The 23,211-nt window shown below is 39.9% G+C and overlaps 4 protein-coding genes across 4 annotated transcripts in view; 2 read left to right on the top strand and 2 right to left on the bottom strand.

The window, feature by feature from the left end:
- Window positions 1-954: 954 nt before the first annotated feature.
- On the bottom strand, window positions 955-6,240 carry cts12 (cathepsin 12). The gene is made up of 8 exons (XM_015046156.1): window positions 6,002-6,240; window positions 5,329-5,474; window positions 5,119-5,238; window positions 4,557-4,721; window positions 3,731-3,952; window positions 3,485-3,653; window positions 2,146-2,251; window positions 955-1,769 (listed from the first exon to the last, which is right to left on the bottom strand). The coding sequence occupies exons 1-8, from the start codon at window positions 6,030-6,032 to the stop codon at window positions 1,670-1,672; spliced, it is 1,059 nt and encodes a 352-aa protein (XP_014901642.1). The 5' UTR covers window positions 6,033-6,240; the 3' UTR covers window positions 955-1,669.
- A 1,473-nt stretch (window positions 6,241-7,713) lies between these two features.
- On the top strand, window positions 7,714-13,674 carry ankrd29 (ankyrin repeat domain 29). Its single transcript, XM_015046166.1, is given in 11 exon segments — window positions 7,714-7,849; window positions 7,852-7,868; window positions 9,243-9,353; window positions 10,312-10,410; window positions 10,842-10,940; window positions 11,069-11,167; window positions 11,469-11,567; window positions 11,917-12,015; window positions 12,788-12,883; window positions 13,007-13,105; window positions 13,180-13,674. Coding segments are annotated over 11 exon segments (948 nt in total). The 5' UTR covers window positions 7,714-7,803; the 3' UTR covers window positions 13,264-13,674.
- A 1,108-nt stretch (window positions 13,675-14,782) lies between these two features.
- Window positions 14,783-20,293, top strand: LOC106955782 (vacuolar protein sorting-associated protein 4B-like). Its single transcript, XM_015046165.1, has 11 exons — window positions 14,783-14,998; window positions 15,689-15,800; window positions 15,893-16,037; window positions 16,287-16,345; window positions 16,425-16,544; window positions 16,640-16,796; window positions 16,889-17,037; window positions 17,174-17,255; window positions 17,377-17,596; window positions 19,368-19,508; window positions 19,599-20,293. Exons 1-11 carry the CDS (start codon window positions 14,978-14,980, stop codon window positions 19,698-19,700), a joined length of 1,308 nt encoding a protein of 435 aa, XP_014901651.1. The 5' UTR covers window positions 14,783-14,977; the 3' UTR covers window positions 19,701-20,293.
- plekhb2 (pleckstrin homology domain containing, family B (evectins) member 2) overlaps window positions 20,293-23,211 on the bottom strand; it is a 7,148-nt gene continuing 4,229 nt past the window's right edge. Inside the window, exons 4-8 of the mRNA XM_015046167.1 lie at window positions 22,961-23,063; window positions 22,424-22,463; window positions 22,010-22,093; window positions 21,526-21,640; window positions 20,293-21,429 (exon numbers count right to left, since the gene is read on the bottom strand). Coding sequence (XP_014901653.1) covers window positions 21,293-21,429; window positions 21,526-21,640; window positions 22,010-22,093; window positions 22,424-22,463; window positions 22,961-23,063 — 479 coding nt within the window. The 3' untranslated portion in view covers window positions 20,293-21,292. The remainder of the gene's footprint in view (window positions 21,430-21,525; window positions 21,641-22,009; window positions 22,094-22,423; window positions 22,464-22,960; window positions 23,064-23,211) is intronic.

The raw sequence follows: 23,211 nt of genomic DNA, 5'->3' as shown, positions 1-23,211 counted from the left end.
GAGAGACGCTGAGATGAGAACCGATTCTTTGCCAGGTGGGAAAATATATTAGTAAAAACAAAACAAAACAGGAAGCGTTTAAAAAATAAATACTAAGCTACACATGTTAAGTTAAAACAATTCAGCAATTTTAACCTTTTATTTTCTGTGCCAGTCTTGAATTCAGCTTTAGTCATTAAACTTGGTCATAATAAAATGTCATTATCCCTTAAATTAGCCATTGGTGCAGAACATAAATGTTCCAATCGTGGAACAATATTCGAGTAAAAGTTTTAAACATTGGCTAACATATCTTTGTAAAATCTCTTCTTCAACATGCAAAGAAGACAGTTATAAAAATTTATTATTTTTATTAAAGCAAATTTAAACGAAGCTGGAAAAGAAAACGTAGCTAGTGAGCTAACATGCTAATGTAATCTGTTTTATGGAGATGGAGAAGATGGGGTTTTTTTACATGCTAAATATTTAGTCCTTGCTCTATTGTCACATCACAAATGCCAGAAGGCAGTTTTTTCCCATTATTTTGGGTTGGCTGGTTAGGATAATTGTTGTTTATATTAAAGAAAATGTAATTCAAGCTGGGGGAAAAAAAAGAACTTCTGTTGCTAGCGAGCTAACATGCTAATTAAATTGCACACTAGAGGTTAGTGTTTTGTGGAGTTGGGGAATATGTTGTTTGCATGCTAAATGTTTAGTACTTGCTCTGCCAGAAGACATTGTTGTAGGTTGGCTAGTTGTTCTTCTTTAACCCAAAGCAATACTTTTATTTGTACATTTTTAGCCAACATGTGTAGCTCCAAGTAAACTTTATGAAAGCCATTTGAGGAACAGAATTTGAATCACATCTAGACAAAACTTCCAAGTTTTCATTTTGACAGCTTTTTAGCTTTTAGTCTCCATCCAACATTCTCATCTTATTCATTAAACAAAATGTCACCATTTTTATGTCCGAACTTTTTTTTTTTTTTTTTTCTTAACCCCACAGCATTTTGATTAGTGGTTAGTTTGAGTGCTCGCAAATGTTCCCAGCCCAGGGATTTATAGAAGTTAAAATTGGCAACTATGTTCAATATCTATTACATCTCTGAAAAAGTTTGATGCTTTTCCAGGGATTCTTCAGATGTCAACTTTCATATTCAAACAGCTTGTGGAGAAGGGAGAAGATGAGACTTTGTTGTTTAGGTTTAGAGAAACTACAGAGATACAAACAAGCATCTGCTGGATTCATAGCTCACCTCACTGGCCCTGAAAATGTGCCAAAAGTCTGTTTGTCCACCAAGGTTGTCGCTGCATTCATCAGACCCGATAGTTAATGATGGTTGGACATTTTCCCGTTGAAAACAAGAGACAGATGTTAGGGGCTGATGTTTCTCCCTTGTGCATAAAATGACTTTAATTAATGTTCTCGACTCTGTCCAAGGTTAAATATCCAAATTTTATTTCAATTTTCATTTTGAATTTTTTTTAACAAGTTGTACAAACAGAAACGTCTGAATAGTTGAGAATTTACACCCGAAGAATATTTTCTTCTACATCCCTGAGAGAGGTAATGTATTCCCTATGAGAGCCTTATGTCAGACAGGTTCACAAGCTATGTATCTTTAGGATAAAAAAAAAGCTGATAAGTGTTGCTTATACTTAGAACAATCTCTTTCTAGGGTTCTCATGCTCATAAAATTGGGTACAAAGCGTAGCTTGCAATGCCACAAGTGTTGCCGCCGTTCCGGGCCATCCGCATGTATCCGCCTTCACCCCAGCTGCTTCCCCAACTAGGAAAAAAAAAGGAGAAAAATCAGTAAAACATCAAGGCGTATCATTTTTTTAAAAAGTGACACCAAGTTTTCCCCTGAAAACCTGCTAAGCCCGGTGGTTGGACACTCGGCAGTCATTCATCCAGGGATTCTTCATGTTTTTGAGTTAAAAAATGTTTAAAGTTGATAGGAAATTTGAAAATATCACTTGATAATTATGTGTTATTGAAAGATTAGAAGATTAATACCTGAACACGAACAATAAAGTCTTAAAAAATGCAAAAAAAAAAAAAAAAGAAATGCTAAGCCTGGGGAAGGCACAAGTAAAGTCTGGTGGCCCGCCAGGCTTATAATACATTGGGACACATTTTAATTTACATAAAAAGTGTCATACCTGTTTTTGAGGATCCAGTAGTCTTGTCCTTCCTCAGAGCCGTAGCCGACCAGCAGCACTGCATGGCTCAGGTGGTTGGAGTTACAGCTGGGCTCGTTGTAAATTCCTGCAGAGAAATTCAAAGGTAAGGCTTTATGTAAAAAAAAAAACTCCCTGCCTTCTCTGCTTTGAATCATCATGAATGATTAGATTTACATCTTACAAAACACGTCATTAGCAGTAAATAGTAAGGGGGTTACAATTGCAAAGTTATTTCATCGATAACCTGTGGAGTTTTATCAGATAAGAACATCATCCAAAACTTCAGTATTTCAGAAATTCTATTCCAGAAGTCAAATCCATACAGTAAAATATAAAGGTTCATTACACACACAGTAATATATTATAAGCATTTATCTCTGATCATTTTAATGAAGGCTTTCAGCTAAAATGAAACCAAACTTTTGTTCACACTTTTTCCTTCTACTTAACTTTCCATTAATAAGCTGAAATACAGGACTCAGCGTTTTTGAACAATGGCCTTTTTTGTTCTTCCTTCTTATAGTGGACACAAGTGACTGTCACAATGTTTCTGCTTCCAAACTTATTCTGCTCTTGGTCTTACGTAATGCTTTAATAGCTTGAATTTAAAATTTTCATAATCATAATTAACAGAAGCAAACACAATATATCCCCCCACGTGCGTTAAATCCATACATGTTTTGGTTATTGGAACTGAGTAACTGAACTAAAATGACTTTTCATGGTGTTTTGATTTATTTAGAAGTGTGTCTGTTCATTGTTTTCTCACAATTTCTAGCCTGGAATATGACACTAGATTTTAGCAACCAAAACAAACCTGACCTTTTGCTATTTCTTGAAGATACTTCGCTCTAAATGCGCAGCGATTTTCATAAATAAGCACAGCTTTATGTGCAAAAAAAAAAAAAAAAACGTGGTAAAAACAAACATTTACCTGTTGATTTTGGACAGAAATCTCTTAATTTCTAAATCAAGCTCAAATTGCTCGCAATCAGTTGCTTGTTTAAAAATCACACAAATAAGAAGCAGCACAAAACAGTAATTTTGCTGTTTGAAATAAATTTTGCTCTTAACTGACACAGGAGGAAAAATATCCGTCTCTGTATCTGCAGATTGTTTATATTCTGCTGCTGCTGGTGTTAGACAGGTGCAATGCCCAGGGGGGTTTATAGAAGTTAGTCTCTGCCAACTGCTGTAGCTAGAAACTGATGCAAGAAGGATAGTTATGCTGCTTAAAATTCCAGGACAAACATGCGTTTGATCAAATCAAGTAACAAATTTCATAATGACTAATTCATGTGTAAACAGAGCAGATAACCTGAGCTGTAGAAGAGGAAGCTTGCATGGTCAGCATCCACAGCTACTGTAATTGGCCCGATGGTTGCCACGGCGTCGGCCAGTGCCTGCTCGTCTCCTTTGGGAATGAACCTGTAGTCTCTGATATGAGCCACTGCAAGCCTGCTGTCGTAGAAACAGGGCTGTGAGTCCTGTGGAGACAAACGAAAGGCCCTGGATGTCGAATCATTCTCAGATTGAGCCTGCAGGTCTTCAGACCGGGCCTCACCACGGAGGTGTACGGGTAGGTGTCTGTCGCCTGCAGACCGTTGCTGATCACGTAGTCGTAGGCATTGGCCATCCAGGCGCCACTGCAACCGTAGGTGCCATAAGATTTGGAGCAATCCACCAGGTTCTGCTCGCTCAAAGACACCAGCTGACCCGATTTCTTGTAGAGTTGTCCCTCTATCGCCCCTGTTGTGCTGAAAGCCCAGCACGAGCCGCAGTAGCCCTGAGAAGGCAAGCAACAGATTGTGACTCTGGTCACAAAAAACGTCGGACTATCACATGTTTTCTCACCTGATAGTCCGGTAGACTCGGTTTGACTGGGGACAAACATTTCAACATTTGTTACATTCTCAGCTGGTGCGGTTCGCTTTCACACTGCACTGTGTCAAACGATGCAAACTATTTGAAAAATCTGTGCTCCTCCTCGCCTGTGGGGGGCGCTGCACCAAGAACTACTGAAGGAAACAACACAAAAACCTTTGCGAAATGTAAATATAAATGGAGTAGTGTCAGATTTTAGCGGTTGTAGGATTTCTCTTTTGTCTTTGGTAAAAGACCACCAGCATTTACCCAGAATGCCTTGCGCTTTAGTTCACTTCCTGCATTTGGAGCGGTCCACATCCACATATGCATTCAAACCGCGCCAGAGTTCAATTGAACCAAGATGTAGCTTTTTAGGCAAACCAGAATTCGCTTTTTTGGTTCACATCAGAGTTCGATTGCGCATTCACATCTCCCCAAACGAGCTGGACTTTATGGACAAGGGTGTGAATGCACCCTTAGTCTGGAGAGGACATGCTGAATTGACTGCACAGGTGTGGTCTTACCTGGTCTTTCACCTCAGTGACATAGCCTTGGCTCCTGTAATCAACAACCGCAGCGTCTAGTTTCTTGGCGTTGTAGCGCAGTCTTCGAGCTGAAACCTCCTTTCCTCTCGGGACAAACTGGGCATTGATCACGGCTCCTTGCAGAGTTTGGTATTCCTCCCTTGTCTACAAGTTGAAAAAAGACATAATTCAGGTTCTGTGAAGTTATTTTCAGCAGTTTGCTCAGCTACCTGTAGCAAACAGAAGTTATACTGCAGTGAGTTTGTGGACAAGTTAATAAATTAAGTTTGGTTCCTCAGCTAAGCAAAGTTTGTGTACACGATGTTGCTTGATGCAGCTGTTTGGCTGAGAAAGCACCAGTAGACTTAACAATGGTCTCTTGCTGAACTGGAGATGTTTAAGGTCAACTTAAAACAGCATTTTATCTCCGTTAGATAAACTAAAACGAGGTCAGTCTTGTGCGAGGAGACAGACTAGAAACTTCTATATCCGGTTTTATTTTGTAGTTATTTCTTGGTGTTTCTGTCAAAAACAAATGTGAGAGCGAAGCAGCACTTCTTACAAGGTCTCCATATTTATTCATGGCCATAGCAAAGGACATCCTCCCCATGAGAAAGCCTTGGTTATGGTCTTCAATCTTGCGCTTGTTGTCCTCCCAGATGGCCCTCCGCTGCATGTCGTCCTGAATAACAAATCAAAGAATAAAAAAAACAAACAAAAAACTTGGACTCTTGATTGTGTTGATGTGCTTTAGCCATCTGTTCGCTCTCACTGATTCGTCGTAGCTTATGCCATGGCTGCTTTTCCAGATCTCCCACTCAGTCAGGACCACCTCGTCCGATTCGGACAGCACCGTCTGCGGGCTGCACAGCAGGACGGAGAGCAGGGCCGCCCTTAGCAGAAAGCTCACCAGCCCAGCTGGGAGGAAAGACAACAAAGAGTCACAACCTCTCGTTGAATTGGGATTTTATGCATCGTATTGTAAAGGTGGTGGCAGGAGTTCATCAGGATCAAAACAACACTACGAACCATTCTGTCTCTTCTCCTGAGCCCTCGTTTTCAGAATTGCATTATTCTCCCTCTTCAGTTTTAAAAGCACACAGCATGGGTGGGGGACATGGACTTAAAATTTGATCATGATATTTTGTGGTGATATCATGATAATGATAAAGGTGACGATAACTATTTGCTGCTTTTTTTAGGTACTGTATCGTTGTGACACAGCAATCATAGCCCTACAAACACAAACAATGCTCTTGGAAAACATTCCCTTTTGTAGTACATGTCTTTAGCACATCACTCACAAAAAGAAGTGTGATTTGTATCACTAAACTGTGCATTTAACTATATTTTCAAATGAATCACCGTCAAATACAATCACATTAATCTCGCAAAAACACTGATAATAAATAAAGAAATAAAACAAAGAATCCTGGGCTGCCTACCTGCACACAGGTGAGTCTGTTTTGTTCCCATGTTCCAACAGCAACTCCAACAGAGTAGCGACTCCAGCTACCAGCCTGCTATTTAAAGCTTTCTGATAAACTACGTGTTCCTGCTCTACTTTTACTCGATCCCTAAATGAACACCTAACAGTAGCATTAGTCAACAAAAATATGTTGTCCTCCAAACCCTCTGCAGTTATCACCTAGAAACAGCTAAAGCTGCAGTATTGTTAATCCCTCAAATACATGTTTGTAGCCGAGCACAACACCCGAAAAAGGGACAATGCGTCTAATCTGATTAAAGTTTGCACCTGAAATGACATCAGCTGCAAACGATTGCATTTGAATAAACATAGAGCTGATTCTGGTGCATTATGTGAGCAACATTTCACTGAGATTTCAGTCTGGACTTTACTTTTTGTAGACTTCATTATTTGAGAAACTCTTTAACATTGTCAGATGGAACTGGGAAGAGTCACAAGATCAGTTTTAGGGGAAAACATCAAGGTTTCAACTGAAGAATTTTAATTCATTTTTAGTTTCAAAGCATTTTTTTATTAGATTTTTGAAAAATTTTAATGTGAAATGCTGACCAAACAATACAAAACAACCGAGGCATACAGCATTCCCACTCACTGGACTTTTTCCACAACTTATAGCCACAGTAAGTTTCAGTGTATTTTGGATTGGATTTTATGTGACAGTGGAGCCTGACTGTGAAGTGGACAGAAAATAACACATCGTGGAACACATTTGTATTCTGCCAGGCAGGGAGTGATTTAATCAGAGAAGCAGCCCAAAGTAACTCAGCTCAGGTAGGAGAAAATATCTAAAAGCAAAATAATAACTGATAGATTTGCAGGTCCCTTATGGGATGAAGTGAGCATGTGGAATAAGGTGTTCTGACCCGATAAGAACAAATTTGGTCCAACATTTGGTCCTACATGCAAACCACACTGCATACCACCCTGAAAACACCATCCCCATCGTGAAACTTTCTGCTGTAGGACTTTATTTTCTTTAACATGGACACGGAAACTTGTTAGATTTTGCAAAAGGACAACTCAAAACGTGTAGCGAGAGCTACAATGGAATGGGTTAGGTCACATTCATGCTCAATAAGGACCTAGTCAAGGTCCAGACTTAAATCTGACATAGAATCTGTGGCACAGCTTGAAAACTGATGGTCGCAGATGATTTCCATCCAGTCTCACTCAATATTATGCAAAGATCTCAGTTTCTAGATCTGCAAAGCTGGTAGAGACGTAACCTTAGAAACTTATTGTTACAGATGGATGTGCTTCTATAAAGTATTGGCAGACTCCCACAACACTCGTAAGATTTTTTAAAACTTTGTCAGATCACTATTACAGATGACTTTGTATTTGTCCTATAAAATACAGTAAAGTTTGTCCTTTTAATGTGACACGTGAAAAGGATGTGTTTAGCCATTGTACCCATTTATAAACTAATACTTTTCACTAGATTTATGACTTGACTTGTGCAATTCTGAAGGAAAATAACAAAAATAAAGTACAAAATTATACTACTGTTTAAAAGTTCAAATACGTCTACCTCGAGTTTGATCGTAATAGTTGGGAGAAGAAGTGGATACTTGATTTCCCCCCACACCCTAGCTGTATTCTGCAGCGCCCTCTGGTGGCGGTGTTTCCTCCTTGCGGGGTCCACTGCAGAGGCTGAGCTCAGCTGACTCGCTCCCGCTGTTATTATGATGTCCGCGACAGGGCAACACCCAAGCACGGTGCGGCAAAACAGGCAAATTACGCGCAGCATCGCGTCTAATGAGTGAGTGCGCATCACTGGAGAGCCATGAGTCACGACTGAGGTCTGCAGGATGTCTTTCAAGGTAAAAACGCAGCTTTCTCCATCCATCTTTGCCCGGACAGCCTGCCTGAAACGGCCTGTATCGTCACAGGACACACGGCAGCAGCTGCTGCTGGTCAAAAGCAGACTGCTGTAAAGTCAGGATTTGTTTAATGACGTGATGTGTTTAAGTATAAAGGAAATAGAGGTTACATTGGACTGATTCAAACAGTGTAGCACATGTCTGGGCACAATAGCTGCATTAAATGGCTCACGATTCTTTGACAAATACATCTCGGGTGTTTATGAACAATCCTCACTGTTCAGAGAATACCGGCGGACAAACAAAACTTCTAAGTTATTCCTCGTTTTATTAATTATACTTTTGTTGGTTTCCTATGAGACAGACGTTATTAATCTCTTTAAGTGGTGGCAATCAATGGTTCTTCACTGAGCTGAACCGGGATGCATCTCTCAGGGTCTGCGCGATGTTTAGAGTTGTTCCCGTTTGTAAAGATACAATACAAAAAAAAAATCTCCATTTGCCTTTGTTGTTTAAACACACTCTGTCCAAATTTGTGTTAAGGTCAAGGACAAGGACTGGACAGAAAATAACCAAAAAGCTGTCCATATATAACAGTTGAAGGACATTCAGAAACCTGACTAGCACTACTTCAACATAGTAAAAGTAAAAAGTAACTGTCCAAGAAATTACTCAAAAAATATCTGGTTAAAAGGCCAGCCAAGTGTTGAATAATGATCAGAATATTTAAAAATGACGTAATCGATCAGGCAAAAATGCAAAGTTATGTCCAAATTCTGGTATTTTAATGACTGAAATGAAAGAAATTAATGCAAATAAAAGATTGAGCAGGTAGAAAAACAAAACTTTAGCAGAAACAAGAAGTTGTGCTTTAGCTGTAGGTGTGTTTGCATCTCATGCATTTTTTTGATTTTCTAATTCTAGTGAAATTATTCACTTTAGGTAGAGTGAGCAGAAGTTTTTCTCAAGAGCAATACTTTATAAAAAAATATTACTCAAGGAAAAGTAAAAAGGACAGCCTAGTGAAACTACTGCTATGGGGTTCTATCTGTGCCAAAAATATGCTCATTTGCGTAATTGAACTCCATAAAAAAGTACCTTTTTCCCCCCAAAAAAGTAAAAGTAACTAAATTTTATGTTGAAGAGTTAGGCTTACCCAAAAGACAAAAGTTTTGGGTTGCCTAGAGACCACTGATCTGTCTTTATGGGTTACTAACCTCTCAGTCACACACAGACACAGCAACCTGTGTAGCATTTACTCTTAGTGGTGACACCTGGTCGCACACCACGGCGGTCCCTGTCTGCTGTCGGAGTGTGTAATGCTATAATGGTGGTTTCAGTATGAGCGGTTGTTGTGTGCATTTACCCCCGCAGAAGGAAACACCCCTGGCTAACGCCGGGTTCTGGGCGGCCAGGAAGGGAAACCTGGCTCTGCTTCAGCTGCTGCTCAACAGCGGACGAGTGGACGCCGACTGCAGAGACAGTGTACGGATGCTGCATGCCCCCCGGCCGTTCAGCCACACGCTTTAACCGTAAACCGCCAGAGACGCAGAGAGCATTGAGCGCTACTTCTGTGGAGCATGTGTTTGTGTTTCTATGTGCATACTTTTATTTTAGTTTGCATATTTTGAATTTATCCGCATCTCAATATTGCAGTTTTCTTATCGCCAAGATTTTTTATGGGGATTGTCTTCTTTATTGCAAATGCATGTTTTTTTTTTATATATATAGCTTTTGTCTTTGTCTTTTCTTTGTAAGAAAAAAAAATACATCCTCACTTATATAACACCTTTAAACACCAAGGTTAAAAAGTATTTTGTATACAAGACAAGCAGACAGTAAAAAACAGAAATGTGAAAAACAAATAATTTGACAAAAAATATTCTTATAGATAATCCCAATGCCTGAATATACAGAATTAAAAGAAATATACACATAATTTATTTCACTGTCTGACTTTTCTTGCGTTAGTTTAGTTAAAAATATCAAACTGCTTAATGCCACAAAATTAGGAGAACAAATATTTCACAGATTTATTTATTAATGTCTTCAAAATCAAAAGTTTACCTACAGAATGACCTCTTCCTCAGCCCATTTGATGATGTCACAGCTTTGAAAACTTCTGATAGGTTATTCGACATATTTGAGTTAATTGGAGGTACACCTGTGGCCACACCCGGAACACGCTGCTATCTTCTTTGGCACGATGGGAAACAAGAAAAATTTGGTCGAGTTTAACTTCAGACAATAAGATAAAAACGCATAAATCAAAAATAAAAGCCAAAGTAGGAAATCCTGGGAACCTCACACGTGACAGGCGCTGAAGAAGGAGCAAAATCTGTACATTGCAGCCATTTTTAATACTAGTGCCAGATAATGAATACATATAACCTTCTGCAGGGTTGACTAATTGTATGTTTTGGGGTTTTTTTTGTTATTGCAGTATGGAACGACAGCGCTGATGGTGGCGTCTTACAGCGGCCATTATGAGTGCGTCAAAGAGCTCATAATGCAAGGAGCAGACATTAATTACCAGAGAGAGGTAGATGTGCTCCAGGACACATTACTCACAATAGTTGTTGACAATAGAGGAATTTTCCTCAATAACTATTATCATCAGGAAACTATTGCTGCTGTTTTCGAAATTCTCCACTCACCTATTCGGCACACAATCAAAAAAAAAAACATGTATATTTCTAGAGTAACACAGTGATTTTTGTTCCTGTAAGTTAAGGTTTTTGTTGTTTAGATTTCAGATCTAACTCTAGCTATAACATCTGTGTAGAATGTGCAGGTCCTTTGGGGAGCCGCTGTGATGTGCTTCGTGAAAAATATTAACTAATAACAATTGTGAAGCAAAAGGAAAAATGTCTTGTAGTGATCAACTTTCACTAAAAAAAATACCAAAGTCTTGAGCTGACTAATAGGGTTGTAGTCCTCCATGTAAACAGCTGTGTCTATTTTTATCCTCAGACAGGTTCGACGGCCTTGTTCTTCGCCTCGCAGCAGGGACACCATGACATCGTGAAGCTGCTGTTTGAGTTCGGCGCCTCCACCGAACTACGGACAAAGGTTCGACGTGAAAAACGCCAGGCGATGGTTCAGCCAGTTCCCAAGAATACATCAGGGCGTTTTTGCGTTCTCCATTTTAAGCTTATGCATAACTTTCATATGTTGTTTTTTTCATGCTTCGCTACCAGGATGGCGGCACAGCTCTCACCGTTGCCTCGCAGTACGGACGCTCGGCAGTGGTGGATGTCCTGTTGAAGAACGGAGCCAACGTTCACGAGAGGCTAAACGTGAGATCTGCATCTACAGGCCTGTCTTTCCTCAGACAGTCACACATGACTGATCTGTTCTGTATTCTGCCTCCCTTTGTGTCAGAAACCTGATGGTTAGTTGATCTCAGTGCAGCAGGAATCCCGTCTCTCTGGTTTTTCCCCAAACTGCTGAGTCAGTCATGAATCACCTTGAGCAGGACTGGCATGTGCCAAAAACAGCAACAACCTTACTGTGCAAAAATGTATCTAATGAGCTAATTATTGGTACATTTACAATGAGTTTTGCCTCTGCTGTTCTTATTTATTTATTTTTTTTCAGGATGGAGCTACACCGTTATTCCTCGCTGCCCAGGGAGGTCATGTGACTGTGATTCGTCAGCTGCTGGCCTCTGGCGCCAGGGTGAACCAAGCCAGGGAGGTAATGCCCCCTGCAGGCACAAATCACTTCACATGCCTACACTTGTCACCTATAAATCTGTTTAGTTCTGTCAGGTTACTGTTTGTCGCTCAGCGTTCACGTTTTGCGATAATGCTAATCTGAGCGCTTCATCTTCCACTGTGACCAGCTTCATCGAGATAAACAGCAGTTTATCTCGAAGATATCAGCGCACAATGTAGTTGAAACGCAGGCAAACAAAAAGCCTGACATCCACCGGTAACTAGGAGATTAAGACTTAAACAGGCGTCTCCTTCAACTTTGTGGTTCTGAACGTGTAAGCGGTGTTTGTTTTTCTCCACGACCTCCTAACCCTCCATCTCTCTCCCAGGATGGCACTGCACCCTTGTGGATGGCAGCTCAGATGGGACACAGTGAGGTGGTGAAGGTCCTTCTGCTACGCGGAGCAGATCGGGATGCTGACAGATTAGTACGTTAATCCTCGTATGAAAGTCACTTCGGATTGGATTGGAGAGTTGGATGAAATTATCTTACCTTGAGCAAGTCTCCTGGACTGTGTTGGGAAAAGTCATGAGGTCAATGAAGGGGTATTTTATGTTATACAATTTTATTTTTGATGTCTCACATGCTCTAAAAATATATTTTTTTTCCAAACAATATGCTCAAATAGTGTATATTGCTATCACTGAAAGCACACAGGCTTCTCTTTGTTTACATTAATTAATTACCTAATTAGAACTAGTAAATAAAGAAAAGAAAGAAAAACTTAGACCAGATTTGGAAGATCTTTCCACAAAGAATTCTAAGGCATTATTATTATTTTATAAATTTCATATGCTAAAGGAAATATAAAATTAGTATGTGAAGGTCCTTTAATTAGTATTTATATAACTGAAATGCCTCAAATTTGTTTATCTCAGTCAACCAAAAAAATTACAATAAAAGCTGTTATTTGTTGTTTCAGACAGACGATTTGATAAATCTAAGAACTGTTCAAACTGGATCAAATTTGATTCATATTCCTGACAAACAATGAAACATCATTGAGTTCAGTGCTGAAGTGGCGCTAACTTCAGTTCTTACAAACAAGTGAAATAAATAGTGTTTTTGCTGACACTTCACAAAGAATCTCAGACAAAATTCAAAGTTGCAGCATTTTTGGTGTCAAATTTTATTTTTTATTTTTTTGTAGTTGAAAGCAGCTGAAGCTGATTTGTACATTTGCTCTCTCAACTTTCAAGGATGGCTCGACGGCGTTATTCAAAGCAGCGCTGAAAGGACACAACGGCGTCGTCGAGGAGCTGCTGAAATTTTCTCCTGCGCTCGGCCTTCTCAAGGTTAGGAATCTTCTAGCTCTACCTGCAAGATAATCTTTAATTTACAATTTAATAATCTTTCATTTACAATTTACAACTAAATGAAAGATAATAAAGCAGGTTCCCTGCTTGTCTTGTCTCCAGAATGGCTCCACCGCCCTTCACGCTGCCGTCATGGGTGGGAATATTCGGACTGTACTTCTGCTGCTCGGAGCCAACGCCGATCCTGCTTTACCCAACGAGGTAACGGTCCTATCTTTGATGAGAAACCGAAATAAAAGACACGCCCGGATCATCCTGTGCGTTCTGTTTCGCAGCATAACGAACTCCCCGCTGATCTCACAAAGAGCGATCGCATCCTGAGGGTTTTACGGCAGAAAGCTGTGAACGGAGACAGTTGATGGAAGCCCGGACTCTCCTCCTCCACGTCGGACTCTCACATGACGACGCGTCGTGAGGGGGATGGGGGGGAGGAGAACGACGTCAACGGTGTCGAAACTGCTCAACTGCGACATGTACTGTACACGGTGCTTGGTTAACGATAGTGGCTGAAACAAAGCTGTGAAAAGCTGAACAAACTTGAACTGAATGTAAGATAACACTGACATCTATTAGCCTTCTCTATGCTGTTTTTTCCTCAGCACATGTTTATTTGTTTACCTCTGATGATAGAGGAATTATGGATATTTTGCACACTATTTATTGGCCTTTTCAATAAATGTTATAAATGCACTATCAGTCTCCGGCGTTTGGTTCTAAGGTGGCAGGCCTTGTAACAGGACACAACAATAAACAATAACATGGTGTAACACATTGTGTAACCAGAATGTTTCATTTGTTATGAGGGAACTTTCAATTTAGTTTATTTGTATATCGTCATATATGATCTAGTTTCTAATCCAGTTATCTACTGATCATCCTGTGAATCTGTCACTTTACAACAATGCTAGAAGAACTGGGTGCTAGGCATACTTTATACAGAAAGAATACAGACAGCTTAATGCTGGCAATAAAAAAGACTTTGTTCAGGAAAAGTGTATGGCAAAACACAGAAGTGCTATACCAGGAGTTCTTTCTATGAGAAAGGAAACTAAGGATGTGCTGTGGGATAAATGAATCAATTCGAGCACAGTTAAAGGCGGAAAGGACTCCGTGAGGTTCATGCAGTATCTGAGTCAAGAGCAAAAAGAGTGTCAGCTCTGACTTCTGAGTTCAAAACTTTTAATACCAAAGGAGGGAAGAAGTGCAAAGATATTTACAGAAAACTGTGGGAAACTGAAGTCTGTCCTTGCAGCTGCAAAGCAACATCTCTGGCAAATAAGCTTCAGAATGAAGACATATAACCTTAAGTCCAACGCTGTCATAAGACTTCAGCGTGTAATAACATTTTCAGTCACGCTCTTCAAAATAAAACAAAGACACACTGGACCAAGAGTGCTTTCTATGTGAAAAATGGGAAAATACTTAGCAACAATGGCTCTGTCAAAGGTTTCATCAAATAATGTTAAATTATTTAAGCTAATTATTTTTAGACACTTCTTGGTATCATTTCGTTTATACATATTTTTATTTTTATTATGTTGCCATTATTATTTTTTTTAATTTGTGAAATTAGCTATAAAAATGATATCTACATTTACTCACTTAATTACTAGCACACATAGTAACTAGTATTAACAGGTTCATCACATCTAAGCACAGGAGGAGATGTTGGAACAGGAGTCTATTGGAAACAAGTCCAGATGTCGTCTAATTAACAACTTTACACAAGTCTAAAAGTTCACCCGGACCTTTTGGCTTCCTTTCAATATATTTATGAATTATGACATCGGTGTTTTACTCCAGCAGTGACTCGGTACATTCAAGAACGTACAGGAAACTGAGCGGGAACGTTGGAAAAAGAAACGTCAAGGATGACAGTTTGGTCACGTGAGCACCGCGGAAGCAGCAGTCGAAGTTCAGATGCGGAAGAGAGACAAACCTTTGGGATGTTTAGCGACTAAAAGTGCTCTGAATGTAACTCTTAAGTAACCGGACACAACAGGAGAAAAGAGCCACAAGTTTTAATATTTAATCTCAGCGCACCCGGACAGGTTTCAGCGACAGAAGCGGCTAATGGCGGGCGGAAATTTACAGGTAAGTGACAAGACTTTTAAAAACAGTGACGTGACTCACCTGGAAGCCGATACGACGCCTTATTTAGCTCAGCTTTAATAAACAAACTAATAAACACGCTTTTATTTTTATTTTAAATTGAGCTGTTTTGTCACAAAAAAGTTCATAACTGCGCACTTTTTACTCATTAGTATACTTAGGTAATGTTTTTAATTTATTTAGAATGTGATGACTTGGGAAGTTAGAGCATTTTAAAGGGAAAATGCAGTAGTCCTGTACTGCTAGTGTCAGCATGATGTCAATTTGTGGCTGTGAACATTGCTGTTCACAGCCACAAATTAAGCCCCTGCTTAAAAAAAAAAAAAAAAAAACATAACATGCTGTGATATTTAATACTTTTTCTCTGAAAAGTTGAAACGGAAAAAATCAAAAGTAAATCCAATGATTACTTAATTTTGTAAGCCCCTTATTAAATAGAGCATAATATTAGCATGATAGCTGATAAACTATATATAAATAGATTTAAAAAAAACAACAACAACTCCTTTTGAAATCAGCACAGGTATCACAGCTAAAAAAAGAAAGGAAAGGGCAGGGGCGTGTTTACCACAGAGTGACGTCACTTCTTTATTAGCAACCCTGATTATGTTGGCATGTATTGAACGTTTCCAAACGTCTTTATCAATTTCCTGTCCTATTGTTTGCCTTTAGAAAGCTATTGATCTGGCCAGCAAGGCGGCACAGGAGGACAAAGCCAAGAACTACGAGGAGGCCCTCAGATGTTATGAGCATGCCATACAGTACTTCCTACATGTTGTCAAATGTAAGGAACCTCCATCCTTCCCCTCACTCAGCTACGCAGAATTAGATTTTTTTTTATTTTTTTTATTGTGATTCTCTGTGTTGTTGCTGCAGATGAGGCACAGGGCGAACGAGCGAAGCAGAGTATCAGGGCAAAGTGTGCCGACTACCTGGACCGAGCCGAACAGCTGAAGGTTTACCTGAAGCAGAAGGAGAAGAGTCCTCCGGCCAAACCTGTCAAAGAGTCCGGGGACAAAGGGTGAGAGCTGTCAACAAATCAGAAATAAACTGATATTCAGCTGTGTCTGTTGCTGGTGTAAACACTTCTTTTTGTTTGTTTTACTAAGAAAGAAAGTAAACTACTTAAAAACTACTACAGTTGTCTGCTTAATTAAGTATTTGTTTGTGTCCTGATGATTTATTGTTTCCTTAACAATCAAAATTACATCAAAAGCTTAGTAAACTGGAATTGAATCTCATTATTCCCTGATTTTTGCTACATTTTTAGGAGTGAAAGTGATGATGGGGAAGATCAGGAGAAAAAGAAATTTAAAAATCAGCTCTCAGGTGAATGAAATTATTGTATGACTGAATTCTGAGAAATGCTTTAACTGAATATAGTGACTGAAGTCATCTCCTTTTCCAGGTGCCATTGTAATGGAAAAACCAAATGTGAAGTGGAACGATGTTGCGGGACTGGAAGGAGCCAAGGAAGCCTTGAAAGAAGCTGTCATCCTCCCAATCAAATTCCCTCATCTGTTCACAGGTATCAGCACAAGAAAATAAACAAACAAAAAAAAAAAAAAGAGAGCTGCAGACGTATGGTCGGTGTCTAGCTCCGTACTGCGTGTGTTTTTGTAGGCAAGCGGACTCCGTGGCGGGGAATCCTCCTGTTTGGTCCTCCAGGAACAGGGAAGTCCTACCTGGCCAAGGCGGTGGCGACAGAAGCCAACAACTCCACCTTCTTCTCCGTCTCCTCCTCTGACCTGGTGTCCAAGTGGCTGGGGGAAAGCGAAAAGTGAGGTTCTGGACAACAAATTGAATGTGTAGAGGTGGGGTGGGGGAGGGACAAAAGAAAACGGTCCCACTGTTGTCATTTCCTGCTTTTAGACTGGTGAAGAACCTGTTCGCTTTAGCGCGGGAGCACAAACCGTCGATCATTTTCATCGATGAGATCGACTCCCTCTGCGGCTCGAGGAGCGAAAATGAGAGCGAGGCCGCTCGCAGGATCAAGACGGAGTTCCTCGTTCAGATGCAAGGTGAGCAAGAGGACGCTTGAGTGCAGCTAGTCAGAGCTAACTACAGAAATGTTTCGTTCTTCTGTTAGCAACACTTACTTCCTTCCTCTTCAATTGCTTATTTTTCGTCATCATTGCCGCATTTTTCTCCCGCCAGGCGTTGGGAACGACAACGATGGGATCCTGGTCCTGGGAGCCACAAATATTCCTTGGACGCTGGACTCTGCCATCAGGAGAAGGTTAGCTTAGCGCCAATCCTCCCCGTCGCCTCTGAGGGTTTATCAGAGCTGGCTGTCGTCCAGATCGTCCGGTCGCCGAAGGTCTCATAATGGTTTACTGAAGCTTTTGTTCTGGTGCCAGGTTTGAGAAGCGGATCTACATTCCTCTGCCGGAGGAGCACGCCCGCTCCTTCATGTTCAAGCTGCACCTGGGCTCCACCCCCAACGGGCTGACGGACAACGACTTCGTCACTCTGGGCAAGAAGACAGACGGCTACTCCGGAGCAGACATCAGCATAATTGTCAGGGACGCCCTCATGCAGCCCATCAGGAGGGTTCAGTCAGCGACTCACTTCAAAAAGGTAAAAACAAAACGTCTTCCAGTTTTGTTTTTTTTATCAGCTGGAAAAACTTCTTTTGGAATCAGTTTTTTCCTAGAATTAGAAATGTGCCCATGTTTGAAAGAGTTTTTTCATGCGTTGTATCAATAAACTGAGTGAAAAGTAAATCGGGAAAATATTTAAAGTTGGCTTCAGGCACAGAAAACGATTGAATGCCAGCATAATAAACTGTTTTCAAAGCAGTTTTTCAGTAAATAATGCAGATCGTAGTGGGGAGTTAAAGTTGTGTCAGATATTTTGATGTGTTTGGGTTTTGACTGCTTCAGTCAGCTGCCTCTTTTAATAGACGTCATAAACTCACTGTAGTCTAAAAATAAACAACAGTGGAACACAATTGATTTCTATCTGGAGAACATAGTCTGAAGGTTGTCCCAAATTATTAACTCGTTCACTAATCTCTACTATAAAGTTCTGGCTCTTTTTATTGGCAGCCCTGGCAAAGATGTGTAAAAGGCCTTTGAAAGTTCATCTTTTTTTTTGCATTAGCATAATCTCACACTGGGCGATCTAGAAAACCTTTCATTTGAGTACATTTGTTCAGTTTTGGGGATGACTATCCTGTAGAAAAAATAAAATAATTGTCTGGGCTCGGTGAACCATTTCTGTGTTATTTTGATGTGTTGTCTTGCTCAAAACATTTACAAATCACTGGCTGTTATAACTTTAAAAGTTCTTTGAAAAAGCATTACAGATCCTCTACTGTACTAAACAGTGGGGATGAGGCACTTTGCTAAGTACTGCTTGTTTCCTTCATCCCAAACTTTCCTGGAGTTGTTGTTGGTGAAAAGCTCAACGTGTTGCGAAGATTACAGGAATCTAAAGATTTGACCAACTAAAAAAAAAAAAAAAACTGTAAAGGGAGTATGTTTTGGTTAAATTTATTTAAGAAATTGCACCAATAACTGTGCTGGTTTAAAACGTCTTTTTCTCACCATTGTTCCTCACTGTACAAACATAGTCATAGAAAAAGTTAAAAAAAATTTCTAAAGTATTACATAATGCTTCAATATAATAATGCGCTAATAATCTAAGGGAAATTGTGTACACATCTTTACCAGTGGTATACTTTGTGTCAGTACAGACAAGCACTATGTCAGAAAATAATTTTAAAAAAAAAGAAGGAAATCCATTTTCCCAGTTTAGTGACATACGCTCATGGATTTGCATTTGGTTGCCTCAGTTTCAGTCTCTGTGTGCTTGGATTAGTTTCACAGATATTATTATTATTCTGTTAGAGTTCAGTCAATAGGTTCCTGTTTGAGTTCAGGGAAGTTAGAAAGTGGGGTAAATTTTCAAAGGATTTGCACGTTCTTGTCTTTACCTCAGTAACAGTTGAAATATTGACTCTACAGTCCCTGAATATAATAAAAAAAAAAAAATCAAAGCTGATTATGGGTGAAAAGGATCTATAAATATAACAAAAGAATAGCAATTCTCCAAACAGATGTTTCTGATTTACATGTTAAAAGGACACATAAATATACAATACATGGATGTCCAATGAGATTTTAGTGATATGATAATCCACATCAGTCGTGGTATTGAATACTTTAGACCAACGAAGGTCAGCTTACCATGAATTTGTTGTAATTTGCAGACAGTCTATACACCCAGCTGTGCTTCCCTTCTGTTTCCACATAGAGCTGTAACCTTAAGAGAGGCAGCTTTTCTTTTTTATCTTCTGTCCATTCAAACACTTTGATAAAACTTTTGTCCTATTCTACATTTTAAGGTTCGCGGATCCCCGTTTAACAGCCCTGACATTGTGGTTGATGACCTGCTGACGCCGTGCTCACCTGGAGATCCCAACGCCGTAGAGATGACGTGGATGGAGGTTCCTGGGGAAAAGCTGCTGGAGCCCGTGGTGTCCATGGTAAGAAACCAAATCATTGCTTTTAATTTACGATATTGATGATCAGATTGATCTGGACCTGCCATGAGCTGCTCGCTGGTCTCTGTGCAGGCCGACATGCTCCGGTCTCTGAGCAACACCAAGCCCACGGTCAACGAGCAAGACCTGGACAAGCTGAAGAAGTTTACGGAAGATTTTGGTCAAGAGGGCTAATCTGCTAAGGATGGAAGTTTGGTCTTTTTTTTCCTTAATCAATTATACTTCATGTGCCAGTCTTTTGGTCTGTTGAATCTTAGAAATGGACACTTCGCGAGGTTTCTAGAATGTACCTGAGAGTTGACCGTTTCATCTGTTGTTCCACTGAAGCTAGTGTTTACGAATATACCGACACGTCTTTGCACCTTTTCAACACTACAGACATCACCACGTATGAGGTGGATTTATTTTGCACCAAATAAACTTTGCTTTAAAGTTTATTTTTATGACTAGAGGACTGTTTAAATTTACAGATGTTGCCTCCATTTTAAACACTTCATTTGATTCTTCTCAGGCTTTTGGTCTTTTGGGTTTTGTTGCTTCTAAAATGAATTACGGTCTGTTCAAAGAAGCTCTTCCTTCAGTTGCCGTGTTATGTATGTATGTGTACATCCTATTTCTTGTGATGTTATTGTAGATATAGTTAGTCATGTTTTGTTCGGGTCAAAATGTTTGGTTTGTCGACGTTTTGTTAAAATCTGAGGTCATTTCTCACATCTTCTTGTGTTCTGTGAACAAGACTCAGGGCTAAATAAACAGAATGCAAAAGCAATGTGAATATATTTATTTGTTAAAATAACATCTTGATTTAATCAGTACATCCGAGTCTGATTAAGTCACACCTTTAAACATGCTTAAGAATTGCTAAACAAAGTAACTTTACCGTTATGCTATTAGAGAAAATGAGTTCTCTTTAACATTTCTTAGGCTCAATAAAATGTTATGGAAGAGGCTGTTTGTGGAGATTAAATCACATACATTTAGGTTTTTAAAACAGAAATAACCTTTAACTCAACTGTTTGTGCACCAAACATGAAAACATCAATATGAACAAATCAAAACAGGAGGTAAGGTTCAGCAGCTGCCACTGAGTCAACAAAAGAAAAGAAAATTAAAAAGACCAAACGATACATTGAAACAGAGGACTGCAGAAATTCAGTGTCCCTGTAAACTTCAGGCTAATGCTACCGTGCCTTCATACTTGGTGTCCTTTTTCAACAAACAAAATAATGCAAACCAACATTTCTGCAAATGACTTTAAAGATCCTACAGGGAAAGTATGTATTTAGTGCATCCAGTGCCTAAATCCCAATCTGACTCAAGCTCACACAAAGCCAGGGGCGCACTGCAGATCTGTGACTAAAGAAAAGGGAAAGTAAACAAAGGTTACAGTACAAAAGAAAAAGGTTCATTCATTTTGCAAATATGAAAGGCCAACTGTGTGCAAATGTGAAGCAAACTGGGTAAAGTGACATGCACGTGATAAATGATCTAATAAATAACAGTCTGGAGAGAATAATCATTATGGTTAAAGATATTTCAACACGCGCATCACGAAAGGAGCAAAAACACTGCCTGGGAGTATCGGAAAGTGCTAAAAAGTATTTACTAGGTCATCCACTCTGCCTGTCACAGTCATGTCTCATTGACGTAGTCCAACGGAGGACACACTTCATTTGAAATCCTGTGACTGCACTGACAAGAGCACACACTGAAGGTGTAAATACAGTAGGAGCGGGAGGGGGGGACGGTTAGCGAAGCAGGCCCAATTAGAAGACGGAGAAGAGCGAGCTGATTGCCAGACCGGTGGCTGCTCCAGCGAGCATGCCCAGAGCCACGTCCCCCGCTTCGCCGCGCGGCCGCTCCTGGACGATCACGTGATTCACTTCGGGGGCAACGTATCCACCTGAGCAACGCGACAAATTCATGAATTAATCCTCCACATCGCAGCCAAAAACGTAATACTGCTGCAGCTATGCTGAGCGGGGTTGAGTTTATTTACCTTGATACTGATATGGATAAGCAACAGCGTAGGGTTGCCCATCGCCGGAGTACATAATCTGTGTGGGATGAACAGGCGGAGCGGTGTAGTCTCCGTATGGGCCCGGAGCATAAACCTGGGGAAAAAAATCCCACATGAGGCTTACAGATACAGATGAACACTTCCACAACGTCTCCACTAGATGACAGCAAAACGTAGCTTTGAGCAAATGAGCTGTTTTATGAGTTATACAGACACATAGTGCTGCTTTACAGCAAAATCAAATGACTATGTCAACTTCAGATGTCATCAAAATAACATTATAATGCTCAAACAAGTCGATTTTACATAATACCGCCCCTTTAAGTTTTCGTTGGGTTTGTTCATTTTCATTGTAAAGGAGTCTGAATGAATTAAGCTAAACAAAACAATATAAAGTGCAGCGTCAGAATATGGATAATGCTTTCTATTTTCCAGTTGTGTTGACGTCGGTTACTCCTTTTACCTGTGGCTGGGCGTACTCTGAGTAAGGAGGAGGAGCAGATGCCACGACTTCCTGCGCAAAGCCAATCTGAGGAGCAGCGACCACCTGTGAAACATCAAACAACCCAAAAAAAAAAAAAAAGAGACTTAATCAGTTTACCAGCAATACTGAGCTACTTCCTAAGACAGATGCAACAAAGCAAGCACACTCATTGAAGGTTTTGGAACCGTGAAACTGGTGAGAGGTTATGAGAAATCAATGAGCTTAAGGAGTTAGAAAGGAAGAATTCCCTTTCTAACTTCATTTGTTATTAGATTAGTAGAGAAGGAAAATATGAGAACTGTTTCACAATGCACACAAAAAAAGGGAAAACTACAAATATAAACATGAGACCTTGCGCACAAAAGATTTCCTTTAAACGTACGAAACACTCACCGTGTTTATTCTGGCATCCTGCAGTGCCATGGTCCATGCTCTGCAGCCAGAAAGAGAAACCACATTACTACACACCTAAACATACAGCTAAAACCCAAAATTATTAACCTTCCTGACAAATTTAAACATGAAATTATTTTCAATCAAAAGGTTTGTTTCTGATAGGAAACAAAGGCATCTCTTAAAAAAATATTCAAACTGGCATGTTGAAAATCATTTATACCCTTATAAACAACTGGTAAAATTGGCACTACACCAATTAAACTCTTCTGATGATTGCTGAGCAGCTTTTTGCATGTTTTCACTGCTATTTTGATGATTTATGTCTGGTTATGAGGTTTAAAGGCCTCTTTTTGCCATGACCCTAATCTTCAGCTTTGGAGTGACTTGGAGAAAGTCACTCCAAAAGATTAATTATACTCACAGTCAGAATAAAAGATTACGTTAGACCTAAATATGCCTGGGATATGGATAATTTGGGGCTGAGTGTCAATTAATAACTGACATAATAACTGGAGAGTACATTTGCTGGCTTACAAGGCATCATCTGCACTGTCTGCACACAAGCTGATGACCCGCCCGTCTCTGCACACGATCTGGAACAATGCGTCACGCGCTTTCCCATCCGGTGGGTTCAGCTCTGGAAGGAAGTACAAAAACACAAAGGTGGCACATTTAAAACAATATCAAAACAACACGTCTCAGCTGTCTAAAGAGACAAAAAAAAAAAAAAAAAAAAAAAAAAAAAAGGACAAAAACCCCCAAAAAAACAAAACCCCGGGGGTTAA

Source organism: Poecilia latipinna, unplaced genomic scaffold (assembly GCF_001443285.1).
Source record: "Poecilia latipinna isolate Pla-1442-1.1 unplaced genomic scaffold, P_latipinna-1.0 Scaffold766, whole genome shotgun sequence".
In the NCBI taxonomy this organism is placed as follows: domain Eukaryota; kingdom Metazoa; phylum Chordata; class Actinopteri; order Cyprinodontiformes; family Poeciliidae; genus Poecilia; species Poecilia latipinna.
This window is presented reverse-complemented; position numbering and strand designations above follow the sequence as displayed.

Excerpts from the sequence above, each read along its gene's own strand:
- cts12 (XM_015046156.1), bottom strand. The coding sequence starts at position 6,032 with ATGGGAACAAAACAGACTCACCTGTGTGCAG. Across the intron at positions 5,239-5,328 it reads GCATAAGCTACGACGAATCA|GACGACATGCAGCGGAGGGC; the intron begins GTGAGAGCGAAC and ends TTTGTTATTCAG. Across the intron at positions 2,252-3,484 it reads CTTCCTCTTCTACAGCTCAG|GAATTTACAACGAGCCCAGC; the intron begins GTTATCTGCTCT and ends ATTTCTCTGCAG.
- LOC106955782 (XM_015046165.1), top strand. The coding sequence starts at position 14,978 with ATGGCGGGCGGAAATTTACAG. Across the intron at positions 15,801-15,892 it reads CTTCCTACATGTTGTCAAAT|ATGAGGCACAGGGCGAACGA; the intron begins GTAAGGAACCTC and ends TTGTTGCTGCAG. Across the intron at positions 16,797-16,888 it reads TGGCTGGGGGAAAGCGAAAA|ACTGGTGAAGAACCTGTTCG; the intron begins GTGAGGTTCTGG and ends TCCTGCTTTTAG.